Source organism: Mchenga conophoros, linkage group LG10 (assembly GCF_057382185.1).
Source record: "Mchenga conophoros isolate Kocher_MC1m ecotype Shallow Benthic linkage group LG10, M_conophoros_male_GT1.1, whole genome shotgun sequence".
Lineage (NCBI taxonomy): Eukaryota > Metazoa > Chordata > Actinopteri > Cichliformes > Cichlidae > Mchenga > Mchenga conophoros.
The window spans coordinates 27423864-27443586 of record NC_140535.1 but is presented as its reverse complement, the minus strand read 5'-3'; the positions used below and the strand labels follow the sequence as shown (position 1 = coordinate 27443586).

General features: G+C 42.3%; 1 protein-coding gene across 2 annotated transcripts; it reads left to right on the top strand.

The window, feature by feature from the left end:
• Positions 1 to 200: 200 nt before the first annotated feature.
• fgfr4 (fibroblast growth factor receptor 4) lies at positions 201 to 19517 on the top strand. Of its 2 annotated transcripts, none has more exons than XM_085289640.1 (21): positions 201 to 882; positions 2816 to 3034; positions 5955 to 6142; positions 6230 to 6380; positions 6524 to 6574; positions 7216 to 7485; positions 7623 to 7712; positions 7794 to 7960; positions 8056 to 8179; positions 9065 to 9255; positions 9381 to 9519; positions 9741 to 9934; positions 10028 to 10173; positions 11576 to 11697; positions 11799 to 11909; positions 12073 to 12263; positions 13795 to 13917; positions 14459 to 14529; positions 15946 to 16083; positions 16339 to 16444; positions 17059 to 19517. In XM_085289640.1, the coding sequence occupies exons 2-21, from the start codon at positions 2947 to 2949 to the stop codon at positions 17233 to 17235; spliced, it is 2838 nt and encodes a 945-aa protein (XP_085145766.1). In that variant the 5' UTR covers positions 201 to 882; positions 2816 to 2946; the 3' UTR covers positions 17236 to 19517. The 2 variants fall into 2 exon arrangements, with proteins under 2 accessions (XP_085145766.1, XP_085145767.1); XM_085289641.1 differs by having other exon boundaries at positions 2813 to 3034.
• Positions 19518 to 19723: the final 206 nt, after the last annotated feature.

The window sequence follows — 19723 nt, the reverse complement described above, 5'->3', positions numbered from 1 at the left end:
TCTGCAGAGAGGAGAGAGAGGGGGAGAGAGTCTTGGGTTTTATTTGCCAGCTCTTTGGTAGCATGGGGCTGTTTTGTGAGGGGGTGGCAGGGATGTACCCCTCCCCTCTCTCACTCTCTCTCCCTCCCTTATCCTCTCCCCTCCTCTCTCCTCCTCCTGCTCCCCTGGCCGCTCTCAGACCATTGTTGTTGTGACTGCCGTCCAGAGAGCAGCAGGGTGCTGTACGAGGGCTGGTGTGCGAAGGTCGCAGTCGCTCGCTCCTCTCTCTCTCAGCAGTTGAACGAAACAGGACTGTGGAGGGAGGCTGAGCCCCACATTTGATCAGCAGAGCTTATTGGGATAAACACACTGAGCAGTGGAACTTGAAGAAGCGCTGCGTAAAGACGCGCGTATCCAAAACGGTGTTGCAGTGTAACCAAGAAGGGACTCTGAACTACGGGGCACGGTTTTTTTTTGTTTGTTTTTGTTTTGTACCCGTCTCTATAAATCGGATCATTTTCAGCATTTTCATACAACTCTTACTCGTAAGTTCCCCGCTCCCTGACTGTTTTTCTTTATCTCCGTGGATTTAGCCTTCTGAGCGGCAGCCTGCAGTGGACTTTGCCCCGGGGATCGCAACGCTTTCCCCCGGGTCACTGGAAGAGCCCGACAGCTGTCGTTCGTGTAACAGGCCACTGTTTTTTGATGGATTTAAGGCTCAGCTTCGATTTTAGTCGGATACACATAAGCTGAAACACGCTCACAGACTGATTTTTGGGAAGGATACACCGGGAAAAGTGGCTCTCCAAATGAGGATTTCAATATTCGCTCGGATCAACCGGGACAAGGAGTGATTTCCACACCGGTGCCAATTATCACTGCGAGGACAGACCCAAAGCAAAGGTGGGTGAAAACAGACAGAGACAGCTGGAGCTTCTTTGAGTTTCATTCATTTTTGTCCTATCAGCAGGCACGGCGGACCGGGGGCTAGATTACCAGAGAGTTATAGATCATATAATGCCACCATCCATCATGAAAAAAACCGAATAGGACTGATAGAACACACAGTGTAATTTCACCCACCAACGAGTTAATTTTAAGTTAATCGGGGGGTTTAAAGACGAAAGATTTATAATTTTATGTGTGTTTCCCAATGAAAGCAAAACAGATCAATTAGTAGACACTGAACTTTCCACTTGTCAGGAGAAAAGATTGTTTATATCGCCCAAAGCGGAGTTTGAACTTCATCAGACCACAAGTGCCATTAACGCGTGAAAGAAAGATTGATCATCCTTTTTAACATTTAATTAAAGTATTTTTCAGGAACATTATCTAAACACTATCAGCTCCTTTATTCTGCAGATCAAAGTTTTTGACTGGGGGGCTCACGTGCGGGCTCCAAAATTACAAACTTCTAGGTTTAACTGTGAAACAAACAACGATTCTCATTCGTCGGTTCTTGAGTTGATTGTAAACTACACGCACGGTGTGACATTAATACAGCTCTTAGGTGCTTTATTGAGCGTGGATTATGGTACTGAAATATAAAAGTACAATACAGCAGAAGTGTTTTGGCTCCAGCGGAATTAGCAGCAGCAGGAGAAAAATGTTTTCCAGTCCTTAATTGAGAAAGAATACGTTTCATTCAGCAAGCTGGTTCTTTAAACAGTGTGTGTATGTGTTCGTGCGTGCGTATCTGTGTGTGTGTGGGCGCGGCCTGCCTACATGGAGCGCACGCACCAGGATCTGGCGCCTGTGCTCAGTTTGCTGTGCTTGCAGCAGAAAAAAGAAAACCAGTGTATTATTCCTTTAGCGTTCCTACAGACTGTCAGTTTACTGTTTGTCCGCATTCAGATGCTTAGACCGCTTTAATAACCTCTGTACTTCAATATCACTTTCTATGCGAGTCAAAATGTTTGAAACAGGTTTATCGATCATTCCTAACGTATAACAACATCTGGAGGTAAAACTCACAGCTAACAATACTGTGAAAATTATTTTGAGCTGAAAAATAGTTGCAATTGTTTATTTCAGTTGAAACTTCAGTTCATAAAGTGAAAGTCAATATTATTAATTCATTAGTAATCAACTTTCTGCTTTTTCTGTTTCCCCCCATTATTTCTGAGGAGTTGCTGCTTTTCATTGACTTCTTTAATAGTAAGCTGGATATCACTGTGGTTCTGGACTGTTTGTTAGATTAAAAAAAACATTTCAAGGCACCATAGCATTTTATAGATTCACAGATTAAGTAGGGAAAATACAATGACCAATCATAAAACTGCCTTTGTAGCTGGCCCTGTTACCAGATCTGGGTCTAGGTAAGAACACCAGTGCATTTCAGATTTTGAAAACCCACTACCATCACCCATTTCACTGTTTTCCTCCTGTCTTTGGGTTTCCACCTCCTGAACCTGAAGTCTCATCAACTTTTAGTCCAATCTCTCTGCTGCTCCTTCAGATTCTGTAGCTTCCTGGCAAGTTTCAAGTGTTTTCCTAGTAAGGGCCCATTATCCCGGGACAGACCAAGCACCATCCACTGACAAACAACAGGCAGTAACAGCCCTGCTCCTTATTCATCACGCAGGAGAGCCTGGACAATGTGAGGCATACGAGTGGGACAGATAGCAGGACATCTGGTTAAGAATACAGCTGCTCACAGTCAATACAGGCTCTCTCTTTAACTATTTGGCCTGACAATTGTTTGTGTTTTTGCCATCTGGCTTAAAAGTGAACAGAAAAGTTTGTGTCTTTAGCTGCTCCCCTGCTAGATCTCCTCAGAGAATCAGGTTTCTGATCAGCAGATAACTGTCTGCCATGTGTTTGTTTTTCCCAGCAGGCTCCACGTTTACAGACTTTGGGGGTCTCTGAAGTTGCCAATGCCAGCGAGTGGAGTGTGAGGCCCGGAATAGGCTTCCAACGTTTAATTTTCCCTTTTAGCCCACAAAACACGCACGTCACCCACAGAAGATGATGCGGGTCTGCTTGTTCTGTATTCTGCTGCTCTGTTTGGTGGTCAGAGTCACGGCCAGAACCACCGATGGCTTAAGAATAAAAGGTAAGTCAGGAAATTCTGCTCTGATATCACACAGTTAGTATTAACTTGATCACTTGGGGTTTGTCTTTGCATAAACCTTAGATTAAGCATATGGCTGGGGAGGGGGGGGGGGGGGTTGATCACAGCCAGATAGCAGGTCTCATTTTTATTCATCTGTTGACTAGGAGTGAAGCTGCTTTAAATTCTTAAAAATATGTTATGTATCTGGAATTGTGTGGACCAGTCCACCTTCCCTCCTTAGAAAGTTTAGTCCAGAGGGAGGCAGGGTGACAGAAAAATGATTACGAGAGCTTGTAGGCGAGAGTCAGAAAGAGCGAAGAAGTCGGAAGCTCTCAGCGTTTGTAAACGGCGCTACCCGATCTGTCCGGGGCCCTGAGGCACGGAAGTGTAAATCTGCCTGGCTGTGTGCCAGCTGTAGAGGATGGGGAGGGGGGGGGGGGGTGGCAGGGCCTTCTCACTGATGCTTTATAAACAGAAGCCAATGCAGTGCACCAGGCACTGTTAGTTTAAGGTGCCATTAAAATGTTTCTACTGAGGTAAGCCACAATCAGCCTTTTATACAGCCAGCTTTCAAAAACGAAACTATTATGTGTGATAATAATTTTATCTTCTGCTGCAAAATAAACTGGCTTAATACTTAAGATTAGAGGACTTTGGGGTGACATTCTTTTTGAGGATGTGTGTAGATTGATGAAAGTCGAGGTGGATGGTTGTCCCTGAGGCACAGAGAACAGAAGCCGTCTCTGTGGCTCCAGTTTAGACTGCAGGGCTGTCGAGGCCAGCCGGGACTTGTTGTTCCGACGACAGTGTGCAAGAGGGGGCTTCAAAAAAAGCCCCTCAAGAGATGTGAGTAAATAGTCAAACAGTTATAAAAGCAGTTAGATTTTAATAGCATGCACCGGATATCAGGGTTTGTATTTTACATGCATAAATTGTCTGCACCAGTTCATGTACTGGTGCTTTGATTGATGGTCACCATAATGTCCAAAGTCAAGAAAAACAAGAGCTGTAAAAGCAGCAACTGGCCTTGAAACAGTGACCGGCATTTTCCTAACTTCTGGTATATAATAGAATCTACACCTTCCAAGCTGCCAACTTTATTTATTTATCCAAACTAAATCTTGTAGTAGGCTATAAACAAACTTTAACTAAGCTTTTAATAATCACCTGAAACAATTCTGTGGGTATTTTATGTTCAGTTACTAATTTGAAACCCGCTCCGAGCGCATGTCAAATATAATTATATATCTAATGTTGCTAATTGTATGCTGCAGCAAAAGGAAAACTCATTTTCAGTCCAGATTTTTTTCCCTGCTACATCATTAGATTATATAAAAGTCTAAGTTAAGATTTTTGTCTATAAACTCTGTACTTGACTGTAAATCACCAAAAATAAAACATAAGACATAATTCAACCACACATGTCACAGATTAGAGGATGACTGGATGATCAATTTTGTTTAAAAATAAAATGTATATATATATATATATATATATATATATATATATATATATATATCAAATGTCTATGAAATGGAAATGCAGCAGTTGTTAGCGACATTAATTTTATACATCATAAGAAGTAGCTATAATGCAGCTTTTGTATAAAATAATGCTGAATGCATACTTCCTGTGGTGGCGTATGCTACATGCATGTGTGCCCCCAAACCATTATAGCTTTGTAATTATAAGTGGGAGCTGCAAACTGACAATGTAATGAATTCCAGCAATTTTCCTTGAAGGTTAATCAGAAACTGGATAATTCTGGGAAGTTCTTTAGCCTGCTGGAAGTAAACCTAATTGGATAAAAGTACATATTTGAGGGCTCTGCTGCTGTACGTTCCTGCATTGGGCCACAAATGCCTCTTCATTGTACCATATGAGGCTCTGCTGCCAGCCCGGCCGGCCGGCCGACCGGCTGGCTGGCTGGCTGGCTCGCACCAGCTGAGCAGGTTTGTTTGTGTTGTGTTGTGTTTTGCTTGCCCCCTCGCCTCTGGGTGGCAATTCACACTCTGCTGCGAGTTCATCTCTGGGGCACCGTCGCTGTCTCTGCAAGTTCATTAGCGTGGGTATAGTGTGTGTGCTTCAGCTCTCTGATTTACAGGTTTTTTTCCTAACTTTTTTTTAACTAGATAAAATTGTGACTTGTTGGGATTTCACGTTTCTGACTCCCTGTAAACAAACGAAGTGTTGAGTTTGTTTGCCTCCAAGGTGTTTCTTTCATTTGCTTTTGACCAACTGCCATTTCTCATTTTCCACTCAGAAGGTAGTGACTGTATATTTGTTCCTGAAAGGATTACCTGCGTGTACTCTGGTGTTTGGAAAAAGAGATAGCACTTCACTCCGACAGGGAAACAGATTGCCTTTCACTAAGCGCTCGCAGGAAGCAATCAGACAGAAAATTGCCCTGGAAAATTGCTCGTTCTGAGTGACTGAGCAGAAAGCGAGGTCCCTAGCCAGGGCGCACATATGCTCCAGCAAGTGAGTGGGTGAGTGACCCACTGAATGGATGGCACTGTAGCTGAGGGTGACACCATAGTGGCTGGGTTATCAGGGCACTCTATCACCGGTTCCTGGTAGCATTAAATGTCTGTGGTTGTTTAGGAACATGGTGTGCTTCTGTTGCCGGACCTTTCAGAGGTAAAATGAAACCGCCAGGATGTGTTTTGACAATTTTTGCCTTGTTCACTTGGTTATTGAGACTACGACGACTTGTAGCAGTTTACTGATTCCTTTATTCTGCAAAATAGCTGTACTGTGAAGCCTGAAATAGGTTCAAGATTGAGAGAAAGAGTAAATAAGGAGGCTGTCACTGATCTGAAATATAACAATGAAACAAATCTCAATAACAGGAAAAAGATATGACTGATCATCTGTCTTTTCTGAGTTTCTCTCCTCCATCTCCACATTTGGTTTCCAGATCTTCGGGTCACTAGGCCTCTGATAGTTCCAGGTTACCCAGAAAACACCACAGCAGTGGTTGGTGGTCAGGCAAAGTTGATGTGTAAAGTCCACAGACCAGGAAGCACAAAGGTGCAGTGGCTGAAGGTGAATGTCAGCGAACCAGGTCAGAACCAGGGAGGACCCCCTGGCCTCAGGGCTCTGACGGTGAGAACAGATCTGCTAACGTCAGCAGTTTTATTGTCCTCTGCACTGTGTTCTCTTCTCATCACTCTAAAATAATCTGTCACGCAGCCCCTGCAGAACATATCATCCAAGGTGAATACTCTCCATCTGTCCAACATCACTTTGGAGGATGCTGGCGAGTACATCTGCATGGCTGAGAACACCCATGCGGGACAGACAGTGCAGGCCATGCAGTCAGCATGGCTGGAGGTCCTGCCTGGTAAGGCAGACTTATCATTATATGAATATTTCGGATTTATAGGCATATGATTTTTTTATGTTGTTTAGATAGAAATGCTTAGTGTCAATTTTTAACATCCCACATCTTTACTTTTTTTAAATGACAACTTTTCCCTTTCACAGGGATTATCATTTCCCAAACTGAGGACATGCCTGCTACTAAAATCCCCTCAGGTAACCTCACTCTGGAGCTTTTACACTTAGAGCTTTTTAAAAATAAATAAAATCTATTTGGGTGTGAGAAGTGAAAGTATACATTTACCATACAGTGGTATGTTTGCCAACCGTGAGAGCTCTAAACTTGGCATCCACCTCCACAGATTTTGCTTCTCTTTGGTCTCTTAGATCATTAGTGAGCCTTTACCACCCCTTATATTCACTCTGCGACCGCTGTCACATTGCGACATGTTCATCAGCTTCAGTCTCCCTTCCTTCTTGTTTATTTTCTTTGCTTCTTTTTGAGGGAGTTTGCAGAGCTAGCCAGATCGCTCTCAGTCTCATAACAATTCACAGGGGAACAAAAAGATGAAGAGGGGAAGGGGGAGTGGAGGTGGCTCGGGTCAGTAAGGCCCTGTCTCCATGGCAATGTCATTGTGCTTGTGTGTATGTGGGGACTGGAGATAATGGAGTTTGAGGAGCTGAAGGTCATAACTGAAGGAATAGCGATTAGACTGGGCTCTGTGGTGAGATAATCAGAGCTACAAAAGAAATAAAGAGAAGGAGAAGGAGAGCTCGAAAAGGGTGTTCAGACTGATCATAAAAACTTGAGAAGAGCCTTCAGCACCGCAAGCTAATACCATGCCTGCTTTTAGCAGATGTTCTCGAGGACTTGAGTGAGGACACCACAGAGCATCTCCTGTTAGAGCCAGGCAACGTCCTAAAACTGCGCTGTGACATGAGCACCCGGCCCGGCATGGCTGTAAACTGGTACAAGGAGGGTGCACGTGTTCTGCCCACACCCCGGATCCAGATGCGAGGCGCCATCATGGAAATCACAGACGTAACATATGAAGATTCAGGTGTTTATGTTTGTGTTCTCCGGGGATCCAAAGAGCCTGTGAGGAACTTCACTATCACTGTGGCAGGTAAGAGCACCCGCAGTGCAGTTTTGATGCTTTACTGGATTTTTTTTATATATAAAGTCACTGGTTTTAAAAAAAAGCTTTTAAGTAATGAGGATTAGAGGCAGCCGTAAATGGTTTTTGACATGTCTTCGTCTCAGACTCGCTGGGATCTGGGGACGACGATGAGGACAACGACTTGGAGGATTCTTCAGCTGAGATTGAAAATGACCAAGTTTACTTCTACAGAGGTAAAATTGCTGTTTATTTAGCAGCTGCATTTCTTGAATTTTGTGCTTTAACGGCTTATTTGCGGTTCTTTGTCTGTGCAGGACCGTATTGGACACATCCCCAGCGTATGGAGAAGAAACTCTATGCTGTTCCTGCAGGAAACACAGTGAAGTTTCGTTGTCCAGCTATGGGTAGCCCCATGCCGAGCATCCGCTGGCTCAAAAATGGACGCGAATTTAGAGGAGAGCATCGCATTGGAGGCATCAAGGTGACGAAGGTTTCAGTTTGTCATCTCGTGCGACATAAACAGATTGTGTTTTTATTTGCTCTCTTATTCATATCATTTTGTACTTTGTCTGCCAGCTACGACACCAGCACTGGAGCCTGGTGATGGAAAGTGTTGTGCCCTCAGACAGAGGAAACTATACCTGTGTGGTAGAGAACAAGTATGGCTCCATCAGTCACAGCTATGTTCTTGATGTTCTGGGTAAGACATGAAAGATCATGCTTCTCATATTTAATGTTCATATTTAAAAAGTAAAATAAACAAAAAAGCATATCTTGTGACATCTAGAGTGAAGAACACAACCCTTACACGAGTAAGCACTAAACTAAAGCCATAAATAACAGAAAATCTTTATTGGTTGGATTATACAATCTGGCTGAAAAGCATTGGTCAGCACAAAAAAGCAGAATTCCTTCAAATTTAAGGCTCCAGTCTGAGAGAGGAGATAACTGAGCGAGTGAGCAAATGGTGACAGGGGTGCCTGGTGTCAGGCTGCGGCGGGCAGGATGTGGATGGTCAGACTTCCACTCCAGTTTTCTACCTGACTTGTGACAAGAGATCGAGCAGTGCTGCGGTTTGTTTGTTCGTTTGTTCGCTATCTCTCCACCGCAGGGTCAGTTTCCGTCCCTGCTGACAGGGGGAAAAGACTAACGAGGCAGCTAACAAGATCAGAGAGAAAGAGTGACCACAGATCAAAGAGACTAGCGGCAAATAGGCATGCTAATGGAACCAATTTTCATTCCAAAATGACATTTCCTGGTCTTTTGCCAGCATAGAAACATATTGAGGGTGACAATGACAATTGCTGGCTATTTTAAGGAGCTTATTTGCAAAGCATGCATTTTTGTGGGCTTTAAATGACTAAATAAATGAATGTCTTTAAGAGGCAGTCAGGTGATTACCCATTACCTGCCTAAAACTTCATACATGCTTAACAGATAAATTAACCTTTGTCTCCATATGCTCTGCTGTTTATTTGAGATGAGAAAAGGCATTGAGTGGTTTCTCTTGATCTTTGAACAATTTTTCAGTCTGAATCTTTGCTCCCTTTGCTTACCTCTTCCGTGTGATTTCCTCCAAAAACAGAGCGTTCACCCCACAGGCCGATCCTGCAGGCAGGTTTGCCAGCCAACACCACAGCAGTGGTAGGCAGTGATGTCCAGTTCCACTGCAAGGTCTACAGTGACGCCCAACCTCACATTCAGTGGCTCAAGCACATCGAAAGGAACGGCAGACGCTATGGTCCTGACGGGACCCCCTACGTTCAGGTCCTCAAGGTTGGTAATACAACGAGATGCTATCCTTTCACGTGTTGTTAACAGCAACTCCTCTGGTAGCTTCCAAACCTAACTTCTTCCTAGCTCTCTTATCATGCCCCATCATTGCATTTTGTGTCATGCAGACTGGCAGTCTGAACATGTCCGAGGTGGAGGTCCTCTACCTGTCCAAAGTTACCATGGAGGATGCTGGAGAGTACACCTGTCTGGCTGGAAATTCAATTGGCTATGCCCACCAGTCTGCCTGGCTCACTGTCATTTCAGGTAAGAACGAAGCAACGTAACTATATAAAAAAAGTCACTCTACACTACTTTGCATGGTCTTTTCAAAATATTTTAGCATTGCTTTGGTCAGCTAATCATTGATATATAGCACTTTTTCCATCAAATACTCCACAAACCTTCAACTAATCATTTCTTGTTTTGAGTTCCCTCTCCTATTGAATTACATTTTTTTCCTCTAATTTTTTGTCTTGTACCTGCAGAGGAAGAAGCAGCAGATGCTATGGAAACAATGGAGACCAAATATAGTGACATAATTATCTATGCTTGTGGATTCCTGGCTCTGATCATGGCCATTGTCATCGTGGTGTTGTGCCGAATGCAGGTCAACCCCAGAAGGGAGCCATTTGATGCACTCCCAGTGCAGAAGCTTTCCAAGTTCCCTCTTCGCAGACAGGTACGTCTCATAACCTGCTATGACACAATGGATGATCCAACTGCATCTGAAGGCAAACCTCTTAAAACCTGACATCTTTATCTCTTTCTTCAGTACTCAGTGGAGTCCAACTCGTCAGGGAAGTCCAGCGCATCTCTGATGAGGGTGGCTCGCCTGTCTTCCAGCTGTTCACCAATGTTGGCTGGAGTCATGGAGTTTGAGTTGCCCTATGACCCAGACTGGGAGTTCCCCAGGGAGAAGTAAGTCATCTGTCATTATTTATTGAGCTGTAGATGATAATCAATCACAAATGCTTTGTATCATATATATATATATACAGTGTTGGGAAGGTTACTTTTAAAATGTATTCCATTACAGAATACAGAATACATGCCCCAAAATGTATTCTGTAACGTATTCCGTTACGTTACTCAATGAGAGTAACGTATTCTGAATACTTTGGATTACTTAATATATTATCATGCTTTTTACAACAACGTGAATGTACTATTGCTGTGTGATTTATTACTATTACTGAAGGTCCGCGACTCCGAGCTGTAGTAAAGGGACCTCTGACTAAAACAGCGGGGTCCCTGTCGGCTCGTAGCCGAAAAATAGCTTTACTTTGTTGTGTGGGTCAACTTTTCTTGCGAGAGACAGAGAGAGGCGTTGAAAGACTGCTCCAACGGAACTTATTGTTTTCGGAGGAAAACACGAACACGGTGTACAGTCGAGTCTTAATAGCTTACTTACAACTGGGCTCGTCAGGCACTCTTCTTGGCTGCAGTGGTTATTATTATATTTACATGCTTCCAGCTCCCGTTTTCCCTCGATGACAACTCGTACCTTTCCACTCCCCTTTTTCTCCCTCCTCGCGCTCACAGACCCATAACGTGTATGGCAGTCCATTCTCCCTGCAACACGGACTACACTGCCCATGATGCTACATTCTTTAGAGCTATGCTTGTAGCATTCTGCCTGTTAGCTTAGCACAACAACAACAACAACAACAACGAAAAGGCGCTCTCTTACCCAGGAAACACACAGTCGCAGAGAGAGAGAGAGAGAGCGTCGCCCTGTAACCATGGCAACCGTAGCGCTGCCGCCTGGAACGAAAGAACGTAGCTGTCAAACAAAACCCAAACAGTCCTGAGCCGCGACAAAATGAAACAGGAAAGTACCGCAGTGTAATCCATTTATTTCAACAAAGTAACTGTACTCTGAATACCACCTTTTTAAACGGTAACTGTAACGGAATACAGTTACTCATATTTTGTATTTTAAATACGTAACGGCGGTACATGTATTCCGTTACTCCCCAACACTGTATATATATATATCTATATATATCTATATATATCTATATATATATATATATATATATATATATATAATCTGAACTGTTAAGTCTCAACAACATTTAAAGCGTCTGCTCCTTGCTAAAAGTATTTCTTCACTGAGTTTAGTTTGGCTGCCGGGATCTGTACTCATTTAAACATTGTAGCGCTCGCATCATGTGTGAACCAAAAAAGAAACAAGCCCGCAAGACATTTTTGGCTCCATCAAACCTATAGTTTTAGAAACCGGAGCTTCAAATTATGGATTTGTACAGTTTTCTTTTGGACATACTTATTTTCACTAAGACTCCCTTTCTCTTTCTAGTCTAACATTGGGTAAACCTCTAGGAGAAGGCTGCTTTGGTCAGGTGGTCAGAGCTGAAGCCTACGGCATCAACAAGGACTGTCCAGAACAAGCCACTACTGTAGCAGTCAAGATGCTCAAAGGTAAGAAAGGAATACTACCAGCGAAATAATTCCTGAGATTAACTTGGCAGATCTTACTTATAACAGCATGTCAACTAAATAAAACTACATGTCTCTCTCAGATGACGCCACAGACAAAGATCTGGCAGACCTCATCTCAGAGATGGAGTTGATGAAGGTGATGGACAAGCACAAGAACATTATCAACCTGCTGGGAGTCTGTACACAGGATGGTGAGTGTCTAACCTTTATTTTGGATAAGAACCAACACATTTCCTCATTTTCCTCCCAAGTCATTTTGTTATCATTAATCTAATGAAGATCTGCCTGATTTAGGGATTGTTTCAGCTGTGGTGGTTGCAGCCCTTCATCCTGTTTTTGCTTGCCCCCACCCAGGCCCTCTGTATGTGCTGGTGGAGTATGCTTCCAAAGGAAGTCTGAGGGAGTACCTGCGAGCCCGACGACCTCCAGGCATGGATTACACCTTTGATGTGACTAAGGTGCCTGAAGAGCAGCTCACCTTTAAAGACCTGCTGTCCTGTGCCTACCAGGTGGCTAGAGGGATGGAGTACCTGGCCTCTAAAAGAGTAAGCTCTCTATAAAGAGTTGAAATGTACTAGAAGTAGTAACTATAGCTTATTTCTTTTGTAGTTCTGGATTTTTTCCCCAACTTTTCAGTAATATTTCTACTGGCTGTTTGTTTAGGTTTCTAAAAAAAAACATTTGTTCACCTTAAAGTAGAAACTTTCGTGACACTAACCAGATTAGTATCACAAGTACAGCAACAGTAGGAACACAAAGTAACGATATGCAAAGATATGCTAATACAGACATATTAGTTAAACAATACAAGCAGTCATAGTCCGGGAGAAAACAGACTTCCCTCAAAATGTGATTGAAAATCCAGTTTAGCTGTACTGGAACATCTTTTTTTATGAGACAGGGCCAACTGATGTGTATCCATATTGATCCATCTATTTTCCTAACCCCTGATAACCTGGACAGGTTGCCTGTCTATTGGAGTGTGTCTGAATCCCCACAGAGTAATGCAGACATAAAATGAGGGCATGAGGGCAGAACTAAACTTCTTTAGGTCTTCAGAGTTATATATGCCCCAAAGAGGCTGTAATATAAGAAATGTGGTTTTGATTGAAAGGATCAGGTTCCTTCATGTAATTCATCGTATTTTGGGACTTGGCCTTCAAATTGATTAGTCTGGTTGAGGCAGCACCAGCTGTTCTTCCTCTCTTTGTCCTTCCTGTCGGTTCTCCTTTTTCTACCCCCATCCACATGTTTCTTGTCCTTTCAATTTCCCAGCATGCACCATGTTTGCGTGCTTCATATCAACATGTCTCCTTGTCTGCCAGTCACTTTCCCAGACAGGCATTCCTCAGCAGAGAGCTGCTGCAGCTTCAGTCCTGTTTACTCTTCTCCATCCATCTGTCCGTCCCTTCATTGCATGGCTTTGTCCTTTTTAGCGCTGCCATAAATCTGTTAGCAAACAGGCCGGCAGAGCCTTCGTCTGGGTGTAGGCATCAGGTTTCTGGCTATAAGGCCTCCGAAGAATGCAGGAGCCTGAATCTAACCCTCCATTATGGGGAGACCCACAAACCAAGACTGGCTCATTTCGCACGTCCCCACAAATCCCACGTCTATTTCAAATGAAAACCAAAATAAACTTAATGACATCCATTCAATGTGGGCAAACACTGCTTTCTTTTTTCCTCGCAAAGGGTTGTTTTTCTTAAAACTCCAGGATTTCTATATAAAGACATTATATTTTTGTGGACCTCACCAAACTGAGGCACCGTGTGTTGATTTTAGGCTCCCGCGTCTTTTAACTTTTTGGGAAATCTACAGTCAGTCATTTTTACCTCCCCTACCTCAGCATTTTCAGACAGGGAAATGTCACGCCACAAATCTGAGAGCTTGTCATGCATTGGGAGAAATAAGTCGTACAGTTATCTAAAAATCAAAAGAAACATGCAATATATTTAGAAACTATATATATTGTGTGTGTGTGTTTTTTTTATCCAAATTTTTAAAATCTGTTTATTTAATCTGGAGACTCAACAGCTCGTGTTGGGAATTTTTCATCCCCTTCTTTTCTCTTTGCAGTGCATCCACAGAGATTTGGCAGCCAGGAATGTTCTGGTGACCGAGGACAATGTGATGAAGATTGCTGACTTTGGCCTGGCCAGAGGAGTCCACCAGATTGACTACTACAAGAAAACCACCAATGTGAGTAACATTTCTAAGGAGCATTTGTTTTAGGAATTTGCGCCTCTAACACCCAGACTAGGGTGCAGCTAAGCTGTCGTTATTCTTTTAAATTTTCCAGCATAGCTAGCTAAAATATTGACATCTCAAATCAAGTTTCAAAGGAAAAATACTATTTTTAAGTGCCTCGATCTAATGTCTTTTTGCTCAGAAATACTACTGCAGTATTGTTAGCAATCAGTTTGTACAACCCTTTCCCGTTAGTACTGTACATGATAGGTACATATATATCTACGGCTGCTTATAAACCTATCTGCCCCTTAGTCATTTTATTACTGACTGGTTTCCTTTACAGTTTTAATACTCCTGAAACCAGATGTTTGATGTTTTCCTCTGACTGGCAGCAGGCTTAATGGGACTTAATTAGAAAAGAGTTGATGAAGAGCGAGTAGGGGAAAGATCATATGAGAGACATGCAGGAGCATGGCGCAACTAACTAGGATGAGATTCTGGTTAAGTTTGGGTAGTGAGAGGCTCTAACGTGTTCGTGTCTGCTCTTCAGGGACGACTACCAGTGAAGTGGATGGCACCAGAAGCTTTGTTTGACAGAGTCTACACTCACCAGAGTGATGTGTAAGTTCAACTCATCACAGTAAAGTCTCAAAAATATCAGTGTTATACCTTCCTTCTCACATCTTGTCTAAACTTGTACTCAAACTCCTTGAAACCTTTTCTCCGTAAGGCTAACGAGTGATATCCAATGTTTTTACAGCAACATCAAGAAAACCTTTCATTTTCAAATGTGTTCAGTTAAAATCATTTTAGATCTGGACAACTAAATGGTAAATGCCCTGTATTTGTATAGCGCTTTACTTAGTCCCTATGGACCCCAAAGCGCTTTACATTACATTCAGTCATCCACCCATTCACACACTGGTGATGGCAAGCTACATTGTAGCCACAGCTGCCCTGGGGCGCACTGACAGAGGCGAGGCTGCCGGACATTGGCGCCACCGGGCCCTCTGACCACCACCAGTAGGCAACGGGTGAAGTGTCTTGCCCAAGGACACAAACTGCCAACTCTTGAGCCACGATCGCCCACAACTACAAGTTTCTTAGTTGTAGTTAGAACATTTTCTTTTTAATTATTAAAGTTTTAGCTTATTATTTATATGCCACTTTTAGCTGCTACTTTATTTATGATCTATAAGCAACCAATTTAACTGTATTCACTGTTAATTTAAAAATGTTGTTTGTACCTTTAGTCAGCCATTTCAACTGTTCATCTTTAAATACGTATTTTTAGCTAGTAATGTAACTGCTAGCAAAAATGTTAACTAAAGATTTTTTTATTTAAAAATGTAGTTAGCTACTGTGTCTTCACAGTTTATCATTATCTCTAGCTTTAGTGAGCTGTTTCAACTGCTTTTTTCTACTTTTAACTCCTCAGCATTATAGTGAGCCCACGGTATAGTGGCTAACCTGTTCACTTTACCTATGAAAGATCTCTACTTTGACTCTGGGAATAGGCACAAACTGGGCCTTTAGCAATTATTTTCCCAGCAACTGCCATCAACCTCCAGCAACATCTTGAAACAAGTTTGGGAATCTTTGTTTTTCCCTCAAGACAAGTTGCTGACAGGTAGCCATGGATCAGCCTCTAAGTATGTATGGCTGTGGCTTTATTCACTTGATCCTATATTGTCACCATAGCTGTCACAATTCACACATGTGGTTACTGCTCACGTGTCTGCAAAACCTCAATACCCCTATTGCCTATCCCAAGCCTGGATAAATTGGAGGGTTGTTTCAAAAAGGAATCTGGCATCAAATCTGCACCAAACAAAATGCGAAGATCCATCTGTGGCGAGCCCTTGGGAAATAAGGGAGCAGCCAAAACTAAATATATATTTAACTCTTCAGATGAGCCCAGTTGTTTAATAGTGGAGTTAATCTTTCTACTTATCCCATGGTTACTGCTGAACGAATCCAGTTGAGAACAATTGCTTCATACTAAAGAAATCACCGATGCGTCCTTTCTGTGTTCAGGTGGTCATTTGGTGTATTGATGTGGGAAATATTCACACTGGGCGGTTCACCGTACCCTGGTATCCCTGTTGAGGAACTTTTTAAGCTGCTGAAGGAAGGACATCGCATGGACAAACCATCAAACTGCACACACGAACTGTAAGCAAGCCCTCTTTTCTTTTTAAACTTTACTCTCAACTGTTAGCAAACATGCCTATCTATTCTAAGAAACATTGTAGCAGACAAGTAAAGAGCAGTAAATAAACTGGATCCACTAAAGCTACCACCAGTAACTACATATCTTTAGTGTAGCACATTTTTGTCCAGATCTTTTCTAAAGAATGCAGTGGTAACATGTGCCCTATGGTAAATTATGTGGATTTTTAAACAATCCTTCTATTTTTTTTCCTGCAGCTATATGATGATGCGTGAATGCTGGCATGCTGTTCCCACCCAGAGACCAACCTTCAAACAGCTGGTTGAGGAACTGGACAGGGTGCTCCTGTCCATTTCTGACGAGGTAGGTTTCAAACATATATACCAATCTATCCACCTGTAAATGTTCCTGTGTTATGTGTAAGTCTGCTGTTGTACAATTTATCCTTCTGTTCACTTTATAAAACTCATGGTAGTCCTATAGGTTTCAGACTCATTCACAAACACACAGTAACGTCTGCAACCATAAAGATGTGTGCACACATTTTCATTGACACCAACAATCTGCAGCCCAGATGTTCAGCACGCAGACTGCTTGAGCTGAGCAGATTTCTGATCCTATAAACTCAAAGCAATAAACACAAAATCAAACAGTGTTTGGCTGCTGAAATTGCAGCACTTTTTGTTATTCCTTTGCAGATGTGCCAGAAGTTAACATGTTTGATTTGTTTGCTTTTACGTGTTCATGAGCTTAGATACATTCATAACAATCTTTAAAGCAACCAATCCAAAACCAGTCTGTGCTGACCTGGTGGTCCAAAACTATGATGAAAACAACTCTCCAAAATGTGTTCAATAGCAGTGTGATAGCCAGTCAAGTTCAATCTTTATTGATTTTTACTGAAAATTTTCAAAAACATTTAATTGTGCATTTCTCTAGAATTTCTTTTTATTAATTCAACTTCCTCTTCCCCTCAGTACTTGGATCTGTCAACGCCTTTTGAACAATACTCTCCTTCATGCGAGGACACATCCAGCTCCTGCTCCTCTGACAACGACTCAGTTTTTACCCATGATGCCTTATCCACCGACCCCTGCCTCTTGGGCTACCAGGACGTGCACTCTCGGATAGACACGAAGACGGCTCTTCGATAGGCGCACGAACACCACACACGTACAAACACAACACTACAGTTGGGAAACACTACTTTGGGCTTTTGAATGAAGTAACATCCTCTGGCTCCCAAACTGAAGGACTGCTGCTCCTTTCTAAAGGTAAATTAAAGATTTATTCATGCGATGTTGTTCATTGGACCTCCACTATGGCATCCGACAAAGCCCTGGAATATAGATAGCATTTGTAAACACACGTACACACACAAATACATGCACAGCCACACACCTCTGCACATGGAGCACCAAGGACACTACGCTTGACACCAAGGTGGAGTTTTGAAGTGTTACATCATGGACAGAAGAAAGGAAGACAAACCAATCACGGTACTTTGGACTATCAGTTGTGGAACAGTGCCCAAGAACAGTTTTAGCTTTGGAGGCATAAAGCTCAACAGAAGTGACCCTGGTACTTGAAATGCCTTTAAGTGCTTTCTCTCTTTTAAGGCAGCAGACAAAGATCTCCTCCACAAACTCGACCCACAACCAGGGCTGGAAAACCTCGGTCATAAAGACATTTTGACAAAAACAAAAAAACAAAAGATTTATTTTGCTATGATAGAAGATAAGAAACTGATTGTTAAATATAAATCTGTTTATATAAGATTATATTACTTTTGTGTTGCTTATTTAAGGAGAAAACAGTCTTAAATCTCAGGATCTCTCATGCTAAGAAGTTGCTGTAGTGGCAGCAAAGTGCCTGAATCGATGATTTCCTGTGAATATATTAGAATATTAAACTATTGTTATGTACATATCAACAACAGAAAGACAATTGCCTTTTATAAATTATTCTGAATGACACAACAAGTGAAGGCTATTGGGGGCAAAAGAAGAGAGGAATTTAATCAAGTGCCAAACCTGTCATGTCATGGGCTATCTATTTCTTTCCAAAATACCAGCTTATTCATATTTATCTCCAACAGCATCCCTAAATCTAAAAAAGCAGATCTTATTTTGAATTATGACTGATTGACTGAGACATGAAAAATCCATTAACAATTAAAGCCTTAAGTGCTTTTGTGGCAAGAAAAAAAATAGATAGCTTGGGCCTTTAAGCATGACCTCAGCTTGGGAAATTTGGGAACAAAGTCCGCCCCCCCCCCTCCCAGAATTTTTCTTTTTGTTTTTAATCTCAAGTCGAAGACAAGGTTCAAAACCACAAGAAGACAGTTGAGATAAGTTTTGAACGTGTCTCAAAGAAGCAGAGGTTGCGAGTGTGGCTTGTTTACTCATACAAGCTACCACATGACCTTTGAGGCGACATTACGTGGTGCTCCTTTAACAACAGCTCTACTCTTACATGAATGCTCCGTGAGGGACAGTGTGTCCAGGGTGGGACTCGTTCTGAAAGGAGCACTGACGATTTTAGCATGAGGACTCTGTTGGGAGCTGGCCCAAGCCCAGTGTCACTGCTGAGCAGCATGGGGAGGGTGGGGGACACTGAATGTGAAAGCCTGTGTGATTGATTTCAAATAAGGGAGGAGGGGGAGGGACACCTATTGTCTCCATGTAACCCTTCACCCAGCCAGATCTGTTGGCAATAGGTCCTCAGGTCCGCAGCCTGGCTGGACAATGAAAGCTTTGCAGGCTTAATGGGTGTGACTACAGACCAGAGGGAGTTTGGGGGTGGTGTTGTGGGCATAGCTTGGGCTTGTGTGCAAATGAAGAGGCTCTTATTATGGTAATATCTCCTCTTCTCTCCCTATCTTTATCCACAAAGCCTCCATCTTTTAAATTACAAATCTTAATTCAGATTTGCAGCCCCACCACTGCCACCAGGACCAGCTGTAGACAATTCCCCTGTGGGCTAAAATGCCAACTGATTCTCAACCCACCTCCTGGAGCTGACTGCAGACAAACCTAAACAATATTTGCATCGCCAGCCCAAAACCTTCATATCTTTGATATGTTCAAATAGAAAAAAGGAGGGTTTTACTTTAAAAAGATGCTGTAAATTCATCAATCATTTTATTGTCTTTGAAGAAAAACAACCATCTTGTCAGCAAAGGATTCATGTATGGCCTCTTCTCATGTTAAGCTATCGCTCAGCTTCTACGTCATTTTGAAAAGACGTTTTATCCACAAAGTGTTCAAAAAGCATTGATATTTTTACATTCCTGTTACCTGCTCTTCTCTCAAATACCAATTGTAAACAATCATGGCATTCTTAAACATTTCCTCAAGAGAATTATTTTAGAAATATCTAATTTATTTGTTTATTGTTTTGTTTTTATATGAAATAAAGTATAATTTAAAATAAAGCAGCTCTGTGTGCTCGTTTCTTTATTTAACTTTAAAGAACTCCATTAAGGATTTTAGGTTTGACATTCATCACTTTCCTTTGGTGAAAAAGGAGCTTATCCCAGCTGACACCAGGGTGAAGGCAGATATTATCCCAGACAGTATGTGTATCACAGGGCTAAAGAGAAAGACAACCAAACAGCCTCACATTCACACCTGCTACCAG